We start from the raw sequence: 23,538 nt of genomic DNA on the forward strand, positions 1-23,538 counted from the left end.
GCAGCAGTATCAACATCCCTTGACAGAGGCTAGCTATTTAGAGAGCTGTAGAGCTATCAAGAATGAAATGAGCAAAGGGAAAGCAAAACTACAAAATGAAATCATAGATAGCGAGTTACCCGAATACATTTCTGAACACGGCTATTTGGAAACGGTGGACTAGGATGCATGTCTGTCACCGATTTACTCAAAGGCATTATTGAGGTGATGCAGCAGCGGCGAAATATCGTAACGGACTGCCTCCGGAGGATAGCTAGCCAGCTTGCTAACAGTAGCTAGCTAGCCAGATGCCTTTACAGAAAAAGGCGCAGTCTTTAGCAGGCCAACTCTTTTCCTAACCTCAACATATCCGAGAAACGTAGCTAGCTAATATTACAATACAATATTGCGGGTGCACATATATGTGTTTAATCGGCTAGCTAAGTTAATGTTATTGCTTTTCTCCATTAGTAATTTAACTAGCTAGATGGCTAGCCAAGCCTGTCAATTCAGTGGATGAATTTGGTATTCTGTGGAGACGCTGCGCGATAGACGCAGGCCCGGGTGAGGAAGCTGATAAAATACAGGATATTGGGAATATTCATACAAATTAGCAAGACAAGACCGATTTTTAACCACATCATTTAACAGGAACATAAGTAGCTAGCTAGTTGTCATTTGAACACTTATTTTGCTACTATTGAAATGGTCAAGGGAGAATGTATCTCTGTATTAGAACCTTGTCGAGGATGCGACAATATCTGATTACCTAATAACTGTCCTGTTAAATGAACTTACAATATGTGTTAGTTGGGCATTAACAAAACATTTCGAGTTGGTTTTGATTCTGTCGTTGCTTATCCAGCTCATAGTGTTCGGATCACAACCAAAGAACATGGATCAGAATGACAGAATTTGCACGGTAAGATTTGTTTCCTCTACAATTATGCTTATTAGATATTTTTAAGTGTGACTTTGCTTACAATTACACTATTATATTAGGTACTGCAATGGAAATATGTACCGCATTAGATATCATTGATAAGTGGAGGTGATGTGCATTGATGTTGTGATGGTATCACGCGCTCACGCAGGTGATTTTGCCATCATCTACCTACGTATCACTATTTGATGTAACCTTTAGCCTGCCTACCTGAAAGTATCTTTCCCTTTTCAAACCGGGTTGACATAAAGGTCTGCCGACTCTCCTTGGAAACGTTTCCATTTGCTTTATAATTGCGTTCAATGAATACAGTACATTCTGTATGGGCAGTTAATCCTTATGGACTAACAGATTGTGTTTATTCAAAATACAGTTACTCCCAAAGTCAGATGTGCAGGTTCCTAGGTCTTTTGTAAGGTTAATGATTTGGTGTTACTGACTTAAAAGCCTCATTGTTATATTTTGTGATGATTATTCTGACTGTAAAGACAGGTATTGTTCAGGCTAATGAACCAAAGCGTGTATGGTATGTACCAATTATATACCTGCTCTGTCCTCATAACTCTCTCCTTCAATTTCAGAATAAAAAACATAAATTCAATCGTGACCAGTCACTTCACTGAGGGATCTCAACACTTGATTTCTGGACACGTACTCGCCCCCGGAATGAGATAATACAGCATAAGATAATACAGTTTGTCCACCCTGAGTTCATTTCCACAGTCCAACATGACCACACCAGCTCTACTGCCACTGTCGGGCCGCAGGATACCCACCCTGTCACCCGGCGCTGCCTCTTTCCCACACCACAGGGCCACTCTGAGGCTCTCAGAGAAGTTTATCCTCCTCCTCATCCTCAGTGCCTTCATCACTTTATGCTTTGGGGCTTTCTTCTTCCTCCCGGACAACTCAAAACACAAGCGCTTTGACCTGGGCTTGGAAGATGTGCTGATTCCGCATATCGAGGCACCCAAGGGGGCTAAGCATCCTGGTGGACAGGTGGTCATACATGGACAGGGGGGCCATGATGAACACAGACACAGGTAAGAGATGCTGAGGAATGCGCAGCTATCTAGTGTTGTTGCCTCTGCTTTAAACATGTCCGTATGAATTGAAATGCACTACAAAGTGCAAAAGTGTAATCTCCAAAGTTATGAAGAAAAATGGAAGACTTGCAACCTTTTTTCTTTGCTCCTCTATATGAAGAACTCAACAGCTTATTGGGCCCTCAGTAGGATTTACAGTACCTTGCAAAAGTATTTTGATTTCTTCACAAGTGAGATTAAAATGGATTTATGTAATGACTATATAAAAGTTATTACATTTTTATTAATCTTTAAAACTTTGACATTACATAATATTTAGTGCAGATTTTTGACAATGACAAATCAATTTTAATTTCACTTTGTAGCACAATAAAATGTGCCAAGGGGTCTGAATACTTTTGCAAGGCACTGTATATAATAGATCTGTTTCGCTCTCCTTTGTCTCTGTCTCTCTCCATGTCTCTCTCTGTGTGTGTGTGTGTGACTCTTCCTTATCTCCAGCAAAATGTGTGTCCACAGTAGAGGTCGACCGATTAATCGGAATGGCCAGTTAATTAGGGCCGATTTCAAGTTTTCATAACAATCGGAAATCGGTATTTTTGGACATTGATTTGGCCGATTTTTACACCTTTATTTAATCTTTATTTAACTAGGCAAGTCAGTTAAGAACACATTCTTATTTTCAATGACGGCCTCGTTCAGGGGCAGAACGACAGATTTTCACCTTGTCAGCTCGGGGGATCCAATCTTGCAACCTTACATTTAACTAGTCCAACGCTATAACCACCTGCCTCTCGTTGCACTCCACAAGGAGACTGCCGGTTACACGAATGCAGTAAGCCAAGGTAAGTTGCTAGCTAGCATTAAACTTATCTTATAAAAAAACAATCAATCAATCATAATCACTAGTTAACTACACATGGTTGATGACATTACTAGTTTATCTAGTGTGTCCTGCGTTGCATATAATCTGACTGAGCATACAAGTATCTGACTGAGCGGTGGTAGGCAGCAGCAGGCTCGTAAGCATTCATTCAAACAGCACTTCTGTGAATTTTGCCAGCAGCTCTTCGTTGTGCGTCAAGCATTGCGCTGTTTATGACTTCAAGCCTATCAACTCCCGAGATTAGGCTGGTGTAACTGATGTGAAATGGCTAGCTAATTAGCGGGGTGCGTGCTAATAGCGTTTCAAACGTCACTCGCTCTGAGACTTGGAGTGGTTGTTCCCCTTGCTCTGCATGGGTAACGCTGCTTCGAGGGTGGCTGTTGTCGTTGTGAGTGAGGAGAGGGACGGAAGCTATACTGTTACACTGGCAATACTAAAGTTCCTATAAGAACATCCAATAGTCAAAGGTTAATGAAATACAAATGGTATAGAGGGAAATAGTCCAATAATTCCTATAATAACTACAACCTAAAACTTCTTACCTGGGAATATTGAAGACTCATGTTAAAAGGAACCACCAGCTTTCATATGTTCTCATGTTCTGAGCAAGGAACTTAAACGTTAGCTTTCTTACATGGCACATATTGCACTTTTACTTTCTTCTCCAACACTTTGTTTTTGCATTATTTAGACCAAATTGAACATGTTTCATTATTTATTTGAGGCTAAATTTATTTTATTGATATATTATATTAAGTTAAAATAAGTGTTCATTCAGTATTGTTGTAATTGTCATTATTACAAATAAATAAAACAAATCGGCCGATTAATCGGCATCGGCTTTTTTGGTCCTCCAAAAATCGGTATCAGCATTGAAAAATCATCATCGGTCAACCTCTAGTCCACAGGTCTTATTCAAGAGCAACCTGAGCACTGTGTCACATGACTATATAGCCAGGTAGGAAACAACTAGCGGTGAGGGAGGGTCACAGAAACCAACACAGTAAGAGCTTCCTCTAGCCTTAATGCATCTGGGTTACTCTTAAAATCTCACACCTAGCCTTTGGTTAATGGCTATGTGTGCAGGATGTATATCACTGACATTGGCCTCTACTGACTGTGCTCAACTCATTTAACTGTTGAATGAAGAAACACACCCTTGTAGTCCCAGCTCAGCGTGAAGAGCAGTGGTGGTGTTAATTATTTTTTCACAAATAAAAATAAAGAAATATCAGAACGAGCAATATCAAGAGTCCGGAATTTAAATATGTGTGTGTGTAATGGCTTTCACACAGAATGAAAGTAGGGCACTACTAGCATTTTAGGATTTTAGTAACTAGCTTGCTCCTTATATAATGCCTTTAACCTACTTTAATGCTTTGATTTACCTGTAAATTGTTATCACAAAAAGCAGAGTCTGTGTTTACTTCCTGTCTGTGAGAGAGGTGGGTAAAGCGGGTTTGTCCGAACAGGTGCGGACATTTGTGGAAACAGTCGTTAGTTGTAGAGTAGCAAATGTTAAAGCTTTTTCTCTGCCTCTCACTCAGCAAGGACCTCGGTGTTAACACCACCCTCCCTTTTGGCACATTTTAATTTGGCAGAAAATTTGCCATAGCTTATTTATTGTGGTTTGATGTCTGGGAAGAGACGAGGCCAAGATCATAAGTGGTACACGGCATGTCAATGTGAGCAACACTGCAGTATTTATTATTTTGTATTTCTGAAATAAACAAAATTCAGTCTGACTGTAGATGGGTGAGTTTGCATTGCAAGAAGGTGTCGGTTTGAGGAGATGGGATATAGTTTATCTACATGAAGAGTTTTGAAAGGCCACTGCATTTAACCTCCTATAACAATTCATTCGTTTGTTTAGAGTGTTTGTCACTCACAGCTCATGGAAATGTTTTTGACTTTGCATTTTAAGCAGCTGACTCAGCCATTGAAAAAAACATCATCATTGCATGTTAGTGAGGGTCATTTCCATGTAAAAGGACCCATGAGCACCAATGTGAAGTTCATAGACGCATGTCAAATGAAAGCAGATTTTTTTAATTTGACACAATACCCCATAATGACAAAGTGAAAACATGTTTTTAGAAATTGTTACAAAGTTATTGAAAATGAAATACAGAAATATCTCTTTTTACATAAATTTGACACCAGGTCAATGTTAGAATCATCTTTGGCAGCGATTACGGTTGTGAGTCTCTCTGGGTAAGTCGAGCTCTTTGCACACCTGGATTGTACATTATTCTTTTTAAAATTCTTCAAGCTCTGTCAAGTTGGTTGCTGTCCTTTTCTCATTGCTAGAAAGCCATTTTCAAGTCTTGACATAGATTTTCCAGCAGATTTAAGTCAAAACTGTAACTAGGACACTCAGGAACATTCAATGTCTTGGTAAGCAACTCCAGTGTATAGTTGGCCTTGTGTTTTTAGCTTATTGCCCTGATGAAAGGTTAATTTGTCTCCCAGTGTCTGTTGGAAAGCAGACTGAACCAGGTTGTCCTGTAGTATTTGGCCTGTGCTTAGCTCTATTCTGTTTTATTTGTATCCTGAAAAACTCCCCAGTCCATAACGATTACAAGCATACCCTTCACATGATGCACTATGCTTGAAAATATGAAGAGTGGTACTCAGTGTGGTGTGGATTTGCCCCAAACATAATGCATGTTTTGGAATATTTGTATTCTCTACAGGCTTCCTTCTTTTCATGCTGTCATTTAGTTTAGTATTTTGGAGTAACTACAATGTAATTGATCCATCCTCAGTTTTCTTCTATCACAGCCATTCAACTGTGCAGGCCAGTGACACAAAATCTCAATTTAATCAATTTTAAATGCAGGTTGAAACACAATACATTTGACCGGCCATTCTTAATTTGCCTTTAGTGGAATTAAATTGGTGCTTGTGTATTTTCGTTAGTCTTCATGTATTTTATTTATCCCACGCACACAGCATACAGAGTCTTGTTTGAGGAACGGAATTACCTATCACATGTCAGACAGCACAAGAGCAGCGCCTAAAAATCACAACTGCTGTTACTGGAGTGAAATGTGCTTGCCCAGTCATTGCACAACAAATAACAATTATGAATGCAATCGTGTGATAACTGTTTTGATAACCACAATTTAAAAAAAGATCTGCAATTTTTATTTCCCGAAGTCACCTCTTCACTGTTGACGTTGAGACTGGTGTTTTGCGGGTACTATTTAATGAAGCTGCCAGTTGAGGAATTGTGAGGCGTCTGTTTCTCAAACTAGACACTCTAATGTACTTGTCCTCTTGCTCAGTTGTGCACCAGGGCCTACCACTCCTCTTTCTATTCTGGTTAGAGCCAGTTTGCGCTATTCTGTGAAGGGAGTAGTACACAGTGTTGTACGAGATCTTCAGTTTCTTGGCAATTTCTGAAGGAATAGCCTTCATTTTTCAGAACAAGAATAGACTGACGAGTTTCAGAAGAAAAGTCTTTGGCCATTTTGAGCCTGTAATCGAACCCACAAATGCTGATGCTCCAAATACTCAACTAGTCTAAAGAAGGCCAGTTTTATTGCTTCTTTAATCTGAACAACAGTTTTCAGCTGTGCTAACATAATTGCAAAGGGGTTTTCTAATGATCAATTAGCCTTTTTAAAATGATAAACGTGGATTAGCTAGCACAACGTGCCATTGGAACACAGGAGTGATGGTTGCTGATAATGGGCCTCTGTACACATACAGTGGGGCAAAAAAGTATTTAGTCAACCACCAATTGTGCAAGTTCTCCCACTTAAAAAAATGAGAGGCCTGTAATTTTCATCATAGGTACACTTCAACTATGACAGACAAAATGAGAAAAAAAATCCAGAAAATCACATTGTAGGATGTTTTATGAATTTATTTGCAAATTATGGTGGAAAATAAGTATGTGTAGATGGTTCTCAGTGGTGATGAGAGAAGTAGAATACGTTGGTTTAAAGAGTCGTAGAATGGTCCCACATACATTTACGACGAAAGCACACCGTCTATTTATGTTAGGTTAGTACCTTGTCACAGAAAAACACAGCCATTTTTCCAGCCAAAGAGGGGAGTCACAAAAAGCAGAAATAAAGAGAAAATGAATCACTAACCATTTGATGATCTTCATCAGATGACACTCATAGGACTTTATGTTACACAATTCATGTATGTTTTGTTCGGTAAAGTTCATATTTATATCCAAAAATCTTAGTTTACATTGGCGCGTTATGTTCAGTAATGTTTTCCTCCAAAACATCCGGTGATTTTGCAGAGAGCCACATCAATTTACAGAAATACTCATAATAAACATTGATAAAAGATACAAGTGTTATACATGGAAATTTAGATAAACTTCTCATTAATGCAACTGCTCTGTCAGATATGAAAAAAACTTTTACGGAAAAAGCACACCATGCAATAATCTGAATACGGTGCTCAGACACAAAAACAAGCCCCCCGCCATGTTGTGGAGTCAACAGAAGTCAGAAATAGCATTATAAATATTCACTTACCTTTGATCTTCATCAGAATGCACTCCCAGGAATCCCAGTTCCACAATAAATGTTTGTTTTCTTCGATAAAGTCCAACATTTATGTCCAAATGCCTCCTTATTGTTCACGCCTTCAGTTCACACATGCAAATAAATGACGCCCAGGCCAGACAAAAAGTCAAAATCCATTACAGTTCGTAGAAACATGTCAAACAATGCATAGAATCAATCTTTAGGATGTTTTTAATATAAATCTTCAATAATGTTTCAACCAGAGAATTCCTTTGTCTTTAGAAATGCAATGGAATGCAGCTACCTCTCACAGGGCCTGAATGAGCTCATGGCTTTCTGGCAGACCCCTTACCTCAATCAGCTCTTATTCTCTCCTCCTTTACAGTAAAAGCCTGAAACAAGGTTCTAAAGACTTGATATCTAGTGGAAGCCTTAGGAAGTGCAGTCGGACCACATTTCCACTGTATCTTGGATAGGCAAAGAGTTCAAAAACTACAAACCTCAGATTTCCCACTTCCTGGTTGGATTTTCTTCTCAGGTTTTTGCCTGCCATATGAGTTCTGTTATACTCCACAGACATCATTCAAACAGTTTTAGAAACGTCAGTGTTTTCTATCCAAATATATAACATGCATATCTTAGCTTCTGGGCCTGAGTAGCAGGCAGTTTACTCTGGGCACCGTATTCATCCAAGCTACTCAATACTGCCCCAGCCATAAGAAGTTAACAGCTGTGCCTTTTTAAAAGTTAATTTGTGTAATTTCTTGATGTGTCTGTTACTTGAACTCTGAAGTATTTAATAACACCCTCATATGAAGAGGAATGGAATGTGGGAGGTGAATGAATGTATTGACCGTATTGTAAAGGAGTGAGTACTTGAATCAGTTACATGCTTTTTACTCCTATTATTGTATACCCCTAAACAGTATAATTAGCTTTTCTATATATACAGTGTGCTGTGTTTTATGTATTTATTCTCATGGTTGAGTTGAAATGTTATAATCGTAATGTTATAATGGGATCAGTTGAGAAATCAAAGTAAGCCTTGCTGCCAGATCTTGTGTTGTTTAGATGTAATTTTCTCGGTACCACCTGTTTTCAGTCCGTTTGTTTTGAATCCTATCTACACATCTAGTTATCTGGAGGGTTCAGCCAGCATTCAGCAAATGGATTTTGGGAGTGACTCACCACCTGGATTTGGTCTTTTGAAATGGTGCTGTTTACATTAGATAAAAGTAGAGACTCGGAGCTACAAAAGGGTATATCATGCACTGTATTTGAGGAACAATGGGAAAGTAATTCTGCTTTGAATGTTGATCAGCTTGTAAACTCACTGTTTTTCTATCTAGTGAAAAGGTCTTCTTTGTCTACACTTCTTTGTCTACACTCAGAATATCAGTCTGTCCCTGATGTTTTTCCTGGAGAGAAGTGGCTTCTTTGCTGCCCTTCTTGATACCAGGCCATCCTCCAAAAGTATTTGCCTCACTGTGCGTGCAGATGCACTCACACCTGCCTGCTGCCATTCCTGAGCAAGCTCTGTACTGGTGTTGCCCCGATCCCGCAGCTGAATCTACTTTAGGAGACAGTCCTGGCGCTTGCTGGACTTTCTTGGGTGCCCTGAAGCCTTCTTCACAACAATTGAACCACTCTCCTTGAAGTTCTTGATGATCCGATAAATGGTTGATTTAGGTGTAATCTTGCTGGCAGCAATATCCTTGCCTGTGAAGCCCTTTTTGTGCAAAGCAATGATGACGGCACGTGTTTCCTTGCAGGTAACCATGGTTGACAGAGGAAGAACAATGATTCCAAGCACCCCCCTCCCTTTGAAGCTTCCACTCTGTTAATCGAACTCAATCAGCATGACAGAGTGATCTCCAGCCTTGTCCTCATCAACACTCACACCTGTGTTAACGAGAGAATCACTGACATGATATCAGCTGGTCCTTAATTACACTGATTTCAAAACTTGATCCTCCAGAATGTGGAGAGCAACACTTATGCAGCTCCACTACACAGTACATTTAAAAAAAAGTTGCGTTCGACAGGATTACCAACACAGACTGACGAGCTTCTATGGCAGTCCAATCCGAACATGGCTAGTGGGAAGGTTGCTCTCTCTTTCTGTGGCTTAACCCACAAGGCTCGTAATTTAACAATTGTATTCTTATTTACAGATCTCGTACAAGTTTGTTTTTAAGGCACATGACAGTTCACATGTTTGAGAAGGCATTTCCGCCAAAAAAAGCATTTTGATAAAATAAAAAAAATGAAAGACCTAACGGCTCTCCGGTGAAGTCGTGACTTGCAACATACACCTAGTTTCCTGAATCGGGTCCCATATATTCGTAGGTATCATTTATGTTATTGTCCATAAAATGTAGGTCAAACCATTGCACAAGAGGACACTTAATAGTTTTTTTGAACAAGGAACATCTTTGTCTTCCAAGTCAGTAAGAGATTGTACTTGGTCTCTCGAAGAAACATTTTGCCCAACCAGTGTCATCATACTTGAGCCACACTTACCAGGGTTGGGATCAATTCATAAATTGAAAAATAGCCTACTCACAGAGTGTGCTCCTCTTCCGTAGTAGGTGCAGCAGCATCAGTCTCTGCCAGAGAGAACTCAATGCCAGAGCTGTGGTTGCACTAAGCCACAGGTAAACGTAATTACATCAACCGCCCCAGCAATGCATCGCCAATAATCAGGTTTATTGCCACGGTAACCCCTTCATCTCTTATTGCCATGCCAGGGACCTATTGAATTGCCAGGGACCTCATGATACGATATTATCACGATACTTAGGTGCCGATACGATAGGTATTGTGATTCTCATGATTCTATATGTATTGCGATTCGATACTGTGATTTTGTTGCGAATATATGTTCCAAACATATTGTTCACCATATGTCTGCTGCAGAAGGACAAGTGAGCCATGATAAAACACATTTTGATTTCAAAAGAAGATGGACAACAAGCTATGAAGGAAAAATACTGGAGTTTTGGTGCAGGTAAAGCCAACTAGCGCACAAATAATATTGCGATATTGTCAAAACAATAAAAAATGATATCCCGATATGTAACCGTATTGTCTTTTTCCCCAACACTAGTTGGCACATATACAGCAGCTGTGGCCTTGCCCTCCAATTCATCTAAATGTAGCATAGCACCTCTGGATCATAGTTAGGGCTGACACTTCAGTCTGCTAATTTATCATCATTAGTGTGATCGCAGGAATCATACCTCTGTTCCGCGCTTCATTCTCTATGTCAGACACACAGCATATGACTTGATACATCTGCAGATTTTTGGGTTTGTATTTTGAGTGGGCCGTTGCACTGAACCATTAATAAAAATAATACACCCACATACAGTGCTTTCGGGAAGGTATTCAGACCCCTTGACTTTTTTCACATTTTGTTACGTTACAGCTTTATTCTAAAATGGATTATGTAAAAAACTCCTCAGCAATCTACACACAATACCTCATAATGACAAAGCGGAAATAGGTTTTTAGAAATGATTGCAAATGTATTAAATAAAAAAAACAAGTGTTCAGCCCTTTTGCTATGACAATTGAGCTCAGGTGCATCCTGTTTCCATTGATCATCCTTGATATGTTTCTACAAGTTGATGGGAGTCCACCTGTGGTCAATTCAATTGATTGGACATGATTTGAAAAATAACACACCTGTCTATGTAAGGTCCTACAGTTGCCAGTGCATGTCAGAGCAAAAACCCAGCCATGAGGTCGAAGGAATTGTCTGTAGAGCTCCAAGACAGGATTGTGTTGAGGCACAGATCTGGAAAAGGGTAACAAAAAAATTCTGCAGCATTGAAGGTCCCCAAGAACACAGTGGCCTCCATTCTTAAATAGAAGTTTGGAACCACCAAGAATCTTCCTAGAGCTGGCCACCCAGCCAAACTAAGCAATCGGGGGAGAACCTGATGGTCACTCTGACAGAGCTCCAGAGTTCCTCTGTGAAGATGGGAGAACCTTCCTGAAGGACAACCATCTCTGCAACACTCCACCAATCAGGCCTTTATGGTAGAGTGGCCAGACGGAAGCCACTTCTCAGTACAAGGCACATGAGTCCACTTGGAGTTTGCCAAAAGGCACCTAAATACTCTGACCATGAGAAACAAGATTCTCTGGTCTGCTGAAACCAAGATTGAACTTTTTAGCCTGAATGCCAAGCGTCACGTGTGGAGGAAACCTGGCACCATCCCTATGGTGAAGCGTGGTGGCAGCATCATGCTGTCGGGAGCTTTTTCGATGGCAGGGACTGGGAGACCAGTCAGGAATGAGGCAAAAATGAACAGAGAAAAGTACAAAGAGAGAATAGATGTAAATCTGCTCCAGAGCGTTTAGGACCTCAGACTGGGGCGAAGGTTCACCTTCCAACAGGACCACGACCCTAAGCACACAGCCAAGACAACACAGGAGTGGCTTCGGGACAAGTCTCTGAATGTCATTGAGTGGCCCATCCAACCTGACAGAGCTCTAGTGGATCTGCAGAGAAGAATTGGAGAAACTCCCCAAATACAGGGGTGCCAAGCTTGTAGCGTCATACCCAAGAAAACTCTATGCTGTATTCACTGCCAAAGGTGCTTCAACAAAGTACTGTGTAAAGGGTTGGAATACTTATGTAATGTGACATTTCATTTATTATTTATTTTATATAAATCAGCAAACATTTCTAAAAACCTATTTTTGCATTGTCATTACTGGGTATTGTGTGTAGATGAGGGGGGAAAAAACAATTTTGGATAAGGCTAACATAACAAAATGTGTAAAAAGTCGAGGGGTCTGAATACTTTCTGAAGGCACTGTAGACACACACTAATACACGTGTGCGCACATACACACACAACTCTCATAAAGCAAAACATATTGGATTGCAGATCTGGTGAAACAGTTGATAGTCAGCCAATCACACTGAGTAGGAGGCTAGTGTGTATCTGAACTTCTGAACTGGGCTTCTCATCCACTGGCTCTCAGTATGTAGCTAAACGCCTCCTGTTCACCATGGACACTGCTGTCTCGTCATACATGGTGAGGCCTACTACTAATAGGCCTGTGCTGCTGCTTCTTCTCTCAAGAGTTTTTCATCATGTGAAATCGGTGTAACCGCTAACACCATGCAGAGCGCTGGGAAGGCTTTTGTTTCTTCATAATTTCTATTAACATGCTGTTGTGTTTTTATCAGATCAGCTCCCTATGTCTCATTTCCCCTCTTGTTTTGTCTCTTATCTGCTCCTGTTTTCCCCCATCATGTAGTGCACAGCTGCACCCTCTTAGACTGTTGGAAAGCTGGCAGCGCTACGTGTTGCTGCATGAGGGGGGCTCACGTTCAGTTGGTTGCATCCATGGTGAAAGACTGTCACGTCACAGGGATTTCGCTTTGTGAATACACTGTACCGGGGTCAGCGTTGCTGGCGGCCATGAATAATGCATTCTGTGTGTTTCACTTATGACCCAGAGTCTCTGGCAGGGCCTCTGTTCTTAGGCACTCAGGTCTCTCTCTACTAGTTTCTGCCACCATGAAATGTTTAGGCAACTTAATGGCCCTTGATGTGGGATTCTTATGGACTTCCTGTAGAGGGTTTTGTGTGTCTCTGACCATTACAAGATTGTATTCAAGCTGTAAACAGTGTGTGTAATACATCCTGATCCTAAATGTTACTGTGTTGTAGCTTGTGACTGTGCTGTTGCCAGCAACAGTTTTTCAATGTCATCACAGAGCTCACCTGCGGCTCTGGCTAATGAAGTCGGAGCTCCACCACTGGGGCCACACTGCACACCTGCCTGGCGAGGAGGAGGGTAGAGACAGACACTGCTGAGAGGGAGCAACGCAAACAAAGCCCTAGAGAACATCACCGTACATGGCTGAGAGGTGTTCTTGGCTATAGAAGAAAGACAGCCATAGAAATAAACGACTGAAATATGTCTATGACTAGACTATAATACATGGCCATGAAGACCATGCCTGAAAACAACATGTTTGCCCTAGAGGAAAACATGTCTGAAGCGCAAGAAGCCATGCAAGAATCCATGAATACAGAGCACATGGCTGAAAAGCCGATCAATTTAGTTCAACACACACACGCCATACTGCAGCAGTCCGACTCCACTGTGAGTGAACCACAGGGCCTGTGGCTGAAACAGTAAATGAAGCTTGGATCGTTTTGGACTCAGTGCACCGTCACACAGCGCTGATTAGCCCAGACCTCCCTAGGGGTGGGGAGAGACAAATGGAGGAGACTCTCCAGTATCCTGCTCATTACTTACGGGACGACAGAGTGTCATCCTGCCACTGTGCCAGCCTCTCCCTTAGTAGCGCTGAGTGTGTGTGTGTGTGTGTAAACCAGTCGTCAGCGCCTGTTGGAGTATCTATCACTTTGTCTCTGTTTGTCAGCCTATAGCAGCTCCAGCTCGCTAATGGTGGCAATGTGCGTCCTTGAGAGAAACACTTGTTTGTGTTTGCATGTCTGTCTGGAACACAATGCTTTCTCAAAAACAACGGATGGACGGGGGGGTGGGGTGATGCCATGGCTGGCTGTGCAGCACTTTAGCTTCAGCGCTTGTGGCATAACTGCCATCCAACCGAAAGGAGCTGTAGTCTACACTCCACTATGACTCCTGTCAATTTAGTAAATTAATTCAAACTGAGATTGTGTGTGTGTGTATATATACTGTATGTGGACACCCCTTCAAAGTAGTAGATTTGGCTATTTCAGCCACACCCGTTGCTGACCGGTGTATACAATTTGAGCACACAGCCATGCAATCTCATAGACAAACATTGGCAGTAGTAGAATGGCCTTACTGAAGAGCTCAGTGACTTTGAACATTTCACAGTCATAGGATGCCACCTTTCCAACAAGTCAGTTCGTCAGATTTCTGCCCTCCTAGACCTGCCCCTGTCAACTGTAAGTGTTATTGTAATTGGAAACGTCTAGGAAGTGGTAGGCCACACAAGCTCACAGAACGGAACTGCCAAGTGCTGAAGCACGTAGTGTGTAAAAATCATCTGTCCTCGGTTGCAACACTCACTACTGAGTTCTAAACTGACTCTGGAAGCAGTGTCAGCACAAGAACTGTTCGTCGGGAGCTTCATGAAATGGTTTTCCTTGGCTGAGCAGCAGCACACAAGCCTAAGATCACCATGCGCAATGCCAAGCGTCGGCTGGAGTGGCGTAAAGCAGGTAGTGTGACTCTCGCCTTTGGACTCTGAAACGGTAAAAACATGTTCTTTGGAGTAATGAATCACATTTCATCTGGCAGACTGACAAACTAATCTGGGTTTGGTGGATGCCAGGAGAACGCTACCTGCCCCAATGTATAGTGCCAACAGTGAAGTTTGGTGGAGGAGGAATTATGGTCTGGGGCTGGTTTTCATGGTTCGGGCTAGGCACCCTTAGTTCCAGTGAAGGGAAATCTTAACCCTACAGCCTACAATGACATTATAGACGATTTTGTGCTTCCAACTTTGTGGCAACAGTTTGGGGAAAGCCCTTTCCTTTTTCAGCATGACAATTCCCCTGTGCACAAAGCGAGGTCCATACAGATATGGTTTGTCAAGATTGGTGTGGAAGAGCTTGACTGGCCTGCACAGAGCCCTGACCTCAACCCCATCAAACACCTTTGTGATGAATTGGAACGTTGACTGCGAGCCAGGCCTGATCTCCCAACATCAGTCCCTGACCTCACTAATGCTCTTGTGGCTGAATGAAAGCAAGTCCCCGCAGCAATGTTCCTACATCTAGTGGAAAGCCTTCCCAGAAGGGTGGAGGCTGGTATACAGTGTATTCTCAAAGTAGTCAGACCCCTTAACCTTTTCCATATTTGCTAACGTACAGCCTTATTCTAAAATTGATTAAATGTTTTTTTTCCCCACTCATCAATCTACACACACTACCACACAATGAAAAAAAACTGGATTTTAGAATCGTTTGCAAATGTATACAACAAAAACAGAAATTTTACTTTTTTACATCTCTTTAACAAAGAAGCTTGATCTGGTTTGAGACACTGAAGTGGACTTTGAACAGTGGACATTATGCATTCTGCACCTCTTGGTATTTAGAACGCCCCTCTTCCACCTGCTTGACATTCATGTATTCCTCACAAAGAGGGGAAACGATTTCAAATGATCGGAGCATGGGCGTGATTTCCAGAGCAAATGACTGATTCTCAAAATAAATAGGATCTGAAACCAGCGAAGATGGCTGCAGTTTGAAGACCCCGGCACAATGAGAGAGAGGGAAAGACGCTGTGAATCAGCTATCAAATCCTCTGAGCCGCCGGATGTAATTAATTCTATGGAACGGGAGACCAATGGATGAAGTCATTTCCATGGGTGTGAGACACCTGGGTGCAGCGGAAGTGTTTCATGGCATTACATTATTCATGTCAACCCCCAAAACAGCATCTCTACATTGGAAAATCCTCTTTCGCTCACACACACTGTTCCTCCCCCTCTCTCTCTGTGTTGCTTGCTGGTGCTGTCAACACTAGCTAGCTAACCCAGCATGGTGCTGCGCCTTAAATCCCTGTTGTTAATTCCCTTTCCGCTACCTTGTAAATAGTCAGTAGGAAAATTGAGGTGAAAAAAGCGAAGGCTTACCCATTCCCCCCTAATCCTCGTCTAAAGAGCATATGCCTGGTCCAGAACTGGAGATGAGTAACTCTAAACCCACTGTCCATCTGGACTGATGTTATCAGGACCCACACAGATGGAAAGATGGAACACGACCAAACAGAGAGCTGTGGAGAGAGCAGAAAGTAGGAGAGGGTAGTTATTAGGGATACTGGGGTGTGTGTGTGCCAGGTTTAAGGATATGGGGATTGGGGACACAAACTACTTGGCACAAAGGTATGGAGTCAGGGACACACTTATGTTGGATACTGTTTTGTCTAGTAGCGCAATTTTTCCACAGCATTCTAAATTAAATAATTCTCCCAAAACCACTAATTCCTATGATTCACAGCGTTAACTCTGGAAACAATTTTTTGTGAAGAAATGTTAACTACTGTTTTAATAAGGTTGGTACGAACATGTGGAAATCTGTTGCAGCTCAAGTTGATTACAAAACCCACAATGCAATGCTCTCTCTCTGGGCTGGCTGACTGGCTAGCAAGGTTCTATCTAGTAATCGTAGCTACACACAATAATACCATAATCAATATCAGCATGTGAACACGGCCACCTCTAGCTTTTTGGGGGGCCCTAAGCAAGTTTTGGTTGGGGGGCCACCACCTTGTGGCAAAACATTTCATTAGCCCCCCTCTTGAAGGTGGAGAGAAATGTTTGTTTTAAAGTAAATTTCCTGCAATTATACACATTTTGCCATGGGGCAGCAGATAGCCTAGTGGTTAGAGCGTTGGGCCAATAACCGAAAGATTGCTGGATCGAATCCCTGAGCTGACAAGGTAAACATTTGTCGTTCTGCCCCTGATCAAGGCAGTTAACCCACTGTTCCCTGGGCGCCGATGACGTGGATGTTGATTAAGGCAGCCCTCCGCACCTCTCTGATTCAGAGGGGTTGGGTTAAATGCGGAGGACACATTTCAGTTGAAGGCATTCAGTTGTACAACTGACTAGGTATCCCCCTTTCCCATATCATTTTTTGTTTTGTTTTAAAGGCCCAGTGCAGTCAAAACGTGATTTGTGTTTGTCTTTTATACATCTTTCCAAACTGAGGTTGGACTATATTGTAAACATGATGATAATGCTCTTTTAGTGTAAGAGCTATTTGAAAAGGCCACCTGAAACTTCAGCCTGTTTTAGTGGGATGGAGTTTTGGCCTTACATGGTGACATCACCTTGTGGAAAATTAGTTAATAGACCAATAAGAAAGAAGGTTCCAAACCTCTCTGCCAATAACGGCAAGTTTTCCCCTCACCACTCAGACCACTCTAAGAAATTGCTCTCTGCTAAGAAGCTATTTTTGTTTGTTTTTTACCATTTTAATTGAAAACATTGACAGTAAGGTACTTAATTATTTGATATTGAGAACTGCTGCATTGGATCTTTTTTTTAAAGCAAGTTTTCTGCAATTCTACACATTTTGCCATGGGGTGGAGAGATGTTCTTTTCAGTTTTAAAACTAATTTCCAGCAATTCTACAGATTTTGTGGTGACTTATTATGTTAATATGATGTGAGTGAGAATGACTAACAAAATCAATGGGGCACCCCTGGAAGTCAGGGCCCCTTAGCACGTGCCTGGTCGGTATTCAACAAAAGTTACTACAAGTTTAGATAAGTGGCTAGACTAACTTACCAGTCTAAAACATGTTAGATGACATGGCTAATTGAGTGACTGTCAGTGACTGACATAAGAGAAAAACTGCTTGTGCACAACCACATTTTGAAATTGCACCTGGTGTATTCTACAATTCTTACTCTCAATAGTAAGTTGATATCCCGACTGAGTTCCAACAACATTCTATTTTATCGTGGCCCCCTAGGGCCCTAAGCAACAGCTTAAGTCGGTGAAAGAATGAGTTGAATAATTTGGTCCACTATACTTTGTCATGACGGTATAGACAGATGTATGTGTTCCAGACAAGTATGCCCATACCATCTATTGGCTGATTGTCAAATCTGGAGTGCAGGTAATTGTTTTAAAAGCGTTATCTCCAGTGATGGGAACCTTATGATGTGTTACAACACGATTTCCTGATTTCACAAACGGACCATTTAGAAGTTAAATAATAGTTATTTTACTGACTCATAGAACATAGACTATCGCCAAATTGACAGGCATTTCATGAGTGACATTTCTGGAGTGGATTATCCCTTAAATAGCTTTTTGGGGCACATAACATTGTTGACAATAGCAGGGATTGGCAGCTAGAGAATGCTAGACTTCCATCAGGGCCTGTTCTCTTTCTGAAAAGATCCATGTTATCTCATCTCTGGCTCATCTGCTAAACGCTGCAGTGAAAACTCAGGCTCCATTATATAAAATAAAAAAACTATCTTTCCCTGGCTGGCTTTCTTCTCACACAGAATGAGCTCTGATCAAAGCCTAATGGCCATACTGAACAGTGCAGTGGTGAAGGCTCTCTGTGGGTAGCTATGGCAGTGAGTCATTCTGCCCCGAGCCCCCCAGACCACAAGCCTCAGAGAGGCAGAGACCTAATGCTAGCCAGCCCCGGGGAATGAAGGCTCCCTGCTCCTGAAAAAGGTTTGATCCCTGTACCTCAGACACAACCATAAGCCAGTGACCACTACGCTGACATTTAGATGAGATTGTCCCTGTGTGTGTGTGTGAGAGAGGGAAATAGAGGCAGGAGGATTGGGGATATATGAACAAGTCTTAAATATACATTGGATGTTCACATAGGCTATCATTCATGGATTCTCTGAAGCTGTGTGAAAAAGCCACACGCTCCCTGTTAGAGGTCTGCATGTGTATGATTTCTTCTTCTGAGGATCACCACTTTATATGAAGAATGTAAAATGTCAGAATAATAGTAGAGTGATTTATTTCTGCTTTTATTTATTTCATCACATTCCCAGTGGGTCAGATGTTTACATACACCCAATTAGTATTTGATAGCATTGCCTTAAATGGTTTAACTTGGGTCAAACGTTTCGTGTAGCCTTCCACAATCTTCCCACAATAAGTTGGGTGAATTTTGGCCCATTCCTCCTGATAGCTGGTGTAACTGAGTCAGGTTTGTAGGCCTCCTTGCTCGCACACCCTTTTTCAGTTCTGCCCACAAATTTTCTATAGGATTGAGGTCAGGACTTTGTGATGGCCACTCCAATACCTTGACTTTGTTGTCCTTAAGCCATTTTGCCACAACTTTGTAAGTATTCCTCCAAACATAATGATGGTCATTATGGCCAAACAGTTCTATTTTTGTTTCATCAGACCAGAGGACATTTCTCCAAAAAGTACGATCTTTGTCCCCATGTGCAGTTGCAAACCGTAGTCTGGTTTTGGAGCAGTGGTTTCTTCCTTGCTGAGCAGCCTTTTAGGTTATGTTGATATAGGACTTGTTTTACTCTGGATATAGATACTTTGTACCTGTTTCCTCCAGCATCTTCACAAGGTCCTTTGCTGTTGTTCTGGGATTGATTTGCACTTTTCATACCAAAGTACGTTCATCTCTAGGAGACAGAACGCGTCTATCATCTCTAGGAGAAAGAACGCATCTACTTCCTGAGTGGTATGACAGCTGGGTGGTCCCATGGTGTTTATACATGCGTACTATTGTTTGTACAGATGAACATGGTACCTTCAGGCATTTGGAAATTGCTCCCAAGGATGAACCAGACTTGTGGAGGGCTACAATTATTTTTATGAGGTCCTGGCTGATTTATTTTGATTTTCCCATGATGCCAAGCAAAGAGGCACTGAGTTTGAAGGTAGACCTTGAAATACATCCAGGTGTACCTCACCTCCAATAGGCTAATTGACATCATTTGAGTCTATCAGAAGCTTCTAAAGCCATGACATAATTTTCTGAAATTTTCCAAGCTGTTTAAAGGCACAGTCAACTTAGTGTATGTAAACTTCTGACCCACTGGAATTGTGATACAGTTAATTATAAGTGAAATAATCTGTCTGTAAACAATTGTTGGAAAAATGACTTGTGTCATGCACAAAGTAGATGTCCTAACCGACGTGCCAGAACTGTTGTTTGTTAAAAAGACATTTGTGGAGTGGTTGAAAAACAAGTTTTAATGACTCCAACCTAAGTGTATGTAAACTTCTGACTTCAACTGTATTGGTTTCTTGTTACATTTTGAACTTAAAGCGTTTTGTTTTTTTGTCCGCTGTAAACGTGACAGACGAAAGCAGCGCAATTGAAGTTGAATTCACCGATGCGAGCGCATCAGGCTGCAATTTCATAAAATAGCTGTTGTCTCATTTTATACTCTCTTGTGTGTCATATTTGGCCCGCTGGCCTTGTGTTTGACACATGTGCGCTAGCTTATTAGCCACGTTATGACTGACTGACTTGTGAGCATTGCTCCTGCTAGTTTGATTGTATTGACATTCCCAGTCGTCCGTTTTTGTATCAAAATATTGAGTAATTGAAACTGAAACATTGCATCCCGAATGGGTGGAGGCAGCAAACATGAATATGCAAGGCCAGCTGTGATTTACAACCCGAAAGCAATATTTTGTGACTATCAAGAAATGTATTGGTGAATTATATTTATCATGCATTGAACTGCATCCATCGATTTTGCCAAAAATGCATTACTGTATGTCATGGAATTGAGTCATATAGAACCTATTTTTAAAACCTCTAAGTTGTTTTTTAAGCATAAACTGGGAATTTTATATTTTTTTACTTATGAATGTCTCTGTTTCATATCTGCAAAGTAGTTAAAACGCTGTCAGCGTCAACTTTAAGCCTTGGTATGATAGAGGCATCATAGAAGTCCATCTCTTTTCCAAAGGTTCATTTCTTTATTTGAATGAACTACAGTCCATGTACAGTGCCTTCGGAAAGTATTTAGACCCATTACATTACAGCCTTATGTTAAAATTGAGAAATTAATTAAAAATTTTCAACAACTTTCTACACACTATACCCCATACTGACAAAGCGAAAACATGTTTTCAGACATTTTTGAAAATGTATTTAAAAATAAACAGAAATACCTTATTTTCATAAGTATTCAGAACCTTTGCTTTGAGACCCGAAATTGAGCTACAGTGCATCCTGCTCCATTGATCATGCTCACACACCTGTCTATATAAGGTCCCACAGTTGACAGTGCATGTCAGAGCAAAAACCAAGACATGAGGTTGAAGGAATTGTCCGTAGAGCCCAGAGACAGGATTGTGTCGAGGCACAGATCTGGGGTAGGGTACCAAAAAATGACTGCAGCATTAAAGTTCCACAAGAACACATTGGCCTCCATCATTCTTAAATGGAAGAAGTTTGGAATAGAGTTAGCGAAAAGGCGACTCCGGGATGCCTACCTTCTCGGCAGAAAATGGAAAGAAAAAGCCATATCTCACACTGGCCAATAAAAATAAAATATTAATATGAGTTAAGGAACACAGACACCGGACAGAGGAACTCTGCCTAGAAGGCCAGCATCCTGGAGTCACCTCTTCACTGTTGACGTTGAGACTGGTGTTTTGCGGGTACTATTTAATGAAGCTGCCAGTTGAGGACTTGTAAGGCGTCTGTTTCTCAAACGAAACACTCTAATGTACTTGTCCTTTGGCTCAGTTGTGCACCAGGGCCTCTCACTCTTTCTATTCTGGTTAGAGCCAGTTTGCGCTGTTCTGTGAAGGGAGTAGTACACAGTGTTGTACGAGATCTTCAGTTTCTTCTCAATTTCTCACATGGAAAAGCTTTAATTTCTCAGAACAAGAGTAGATTGACGAGTTTCAGAAGAAAGTTAATTGTTTCTGGCCATTTTGAGCCTGCAATTGAACCCACAAATGCTGATGCTCCAGATAGTCAACTAGTCTAAAGAAGGCCAGTTGTATTGCTTTTTTAATCAGGACAACAGTTTTCAGCTGTGCTAACATAACTGCAAAAGGGTTTTCTAATGATCAATTAGCCTTTTTAAAATGATAAACGTGGATTAGCTAGCACAACGTGCCATTGGAACACAGGAGTGATGGTTGCTGATAATGGGCCTCTGTAGATATTCCATAAAAAATCTGCCATTTCCAGCTACAATAGTAATTTCAACATTAACAATGTCTACATTGTATTTCTGATCAATTTGATGTTATTTTAATTGACCAAAAATGTGCCTTTCTTTCAAAAACAAGGACATTTCTAAGTGACCCCAAACTTTTGAATGGTAGTCTATGTAAATTTGATTTTGATTTAGATTTTTTATACAATTTTGCAAAAATATCTAAACCTGTTTTTTCTTTCATTATGGGGTATTATGTGTAGATTTGATGGGGGACAATAAACAATTTTATAAATGTTATAATAAGGCTGTAACATAACAAAAAAAGTCAAGGAGTTTGAATAAATTCTGAAGACACTGTACAACATCTCATCCTCGGATTTCTTTACATTTTTACAGATAAGACATCTTGTATTTACCAAACAACATGATTTGAATATGCTAAAAGACTCTGAGGAATAGGAAGATACAATTTAGAAATTCATTTTATGTCTGCCTTGATTTCTTCCCAGATAACACTAATAATCTCTGTGTCAAACATGGAGCAAACTTGGGGAGTATTACAAATTAGGAAGGGGAAAATGTCTGTGATACTTGACATTGGTGCTCGTACAATCTGAAACATAAAATGTTGCAATTTAAGATTCTACATAGAGTATATTATACCCCTGTACGTGCATAAAATGTATACAGAAATGTCCTACCTATGCTGGAGATGTAAGAAACAAAAGGGGACTATTTTCCATATGTTGTGGGCCTGTCCAGAGTAATCTAATTATTGGGACGGCATAATATTGTTTGGATCTCAGTGTATATCAATCAACTTTACCAGGGCAATAAAAGTTTAGGTGACTTCTATCAACAGAAGTTGTGTAATTTAGCCCTTATATCGGCAAAGAAATGTATTGCTCTGCACTGGGAGTCACCCGATTCTCTAACAGTTACCCATAGGTTTGTGTAATTATCGCGCTAGATAGTGTGCGTTTATAATATAATCTGCAAACCCAGGATATTTTTATGTATATGGGCAGAATACCTGGAATATTTTAAACATAAAGGGTTTAATGTATGAATTTGTACAGTCCCTAAAATAACTAAATGCTTACTGACTAACAATCTTTGTGGAAGGGTGCCTCCGGGTCTGGCCCTCGTGGCCCTGGGTGCTTGGCCCTCCTGGCTCGAGCACACCAGATCCAACTAGCCATTTAACTAGCAAACCTTGGATCTGAGTGGTTTGTTGTGCTGCTGTCAGGATGGATCGGTATGTGGAGTGGCCTAGGAGCGCCAGGGGCGCTGTGAGAGGCACCGTCGCAGACTGTTAAATAACTCTGCAGGTGAGGAAATAAGACAGATGGAGCTACTTAGGAAAAGCTCATGATAGATACATTAATTGAAATGTACCACTAAATCTAGGCCAATAAGTATACTTAAACAAACCTAATGTAGGCCAATAAGTGCAAATACCTCGAGCAAATACCAATGTTTAAGTAATTGTACTTCTATTTTATTATAATTATTTGTTTTGTTTGTTTTTGCTTGGTTTCTTGT

At 41.0% G+C, this 23,538-nt stretch overlaps 1 protein-coding gene across 1 annotated transcript in view; it reads left to right on the plus strand.

The window, feature by feature from the left end:
* LOC139380713 (mannosyl-oligosaccharide 1,2-alpha-mannosidase IB-like) overlaps nucleotides 1–23,538 on the plus strand; it is a 125,055-nt gene continuing 101,517 nt past the window's right edge. Inside the window, exons 1-3 of the mRNA XM_071123664.1 lie at nucleotides 1–543; nucleotides 845–901; nucleotides 1,504–1,965. Of these exons, the coding sequence (XP_070979765.1) occupies nucleotides 1,652–1,965 (314 nt within the window). The 5' untranslated portion in view covers nucleotides 1–543; nucleotides 845–901; nucleotides 1,504–1,651. The remainder of the gene's footprint in view (nucleotides 544–844; nucleotides 902–1,503; nucleotides 1,966–23,538) is intronic.

This window comes from Oncorhynchus clarkii, chromosome 22 (genome assembly GCF_045791955.1).
Source record: "Oncorhynchus clarkii lewisi isolate Uvic-CL-2024 chromosome 22, UVic_Ocla_1.0, whole genome shotgun sequence".
Taxonomy (NCBI): Eukaryota; Metazoa; Chordata; class Actinopteri; order Salmoniformes; family Salmonidae; genus Oncorhynchus; species Oncorhynchus clarkii.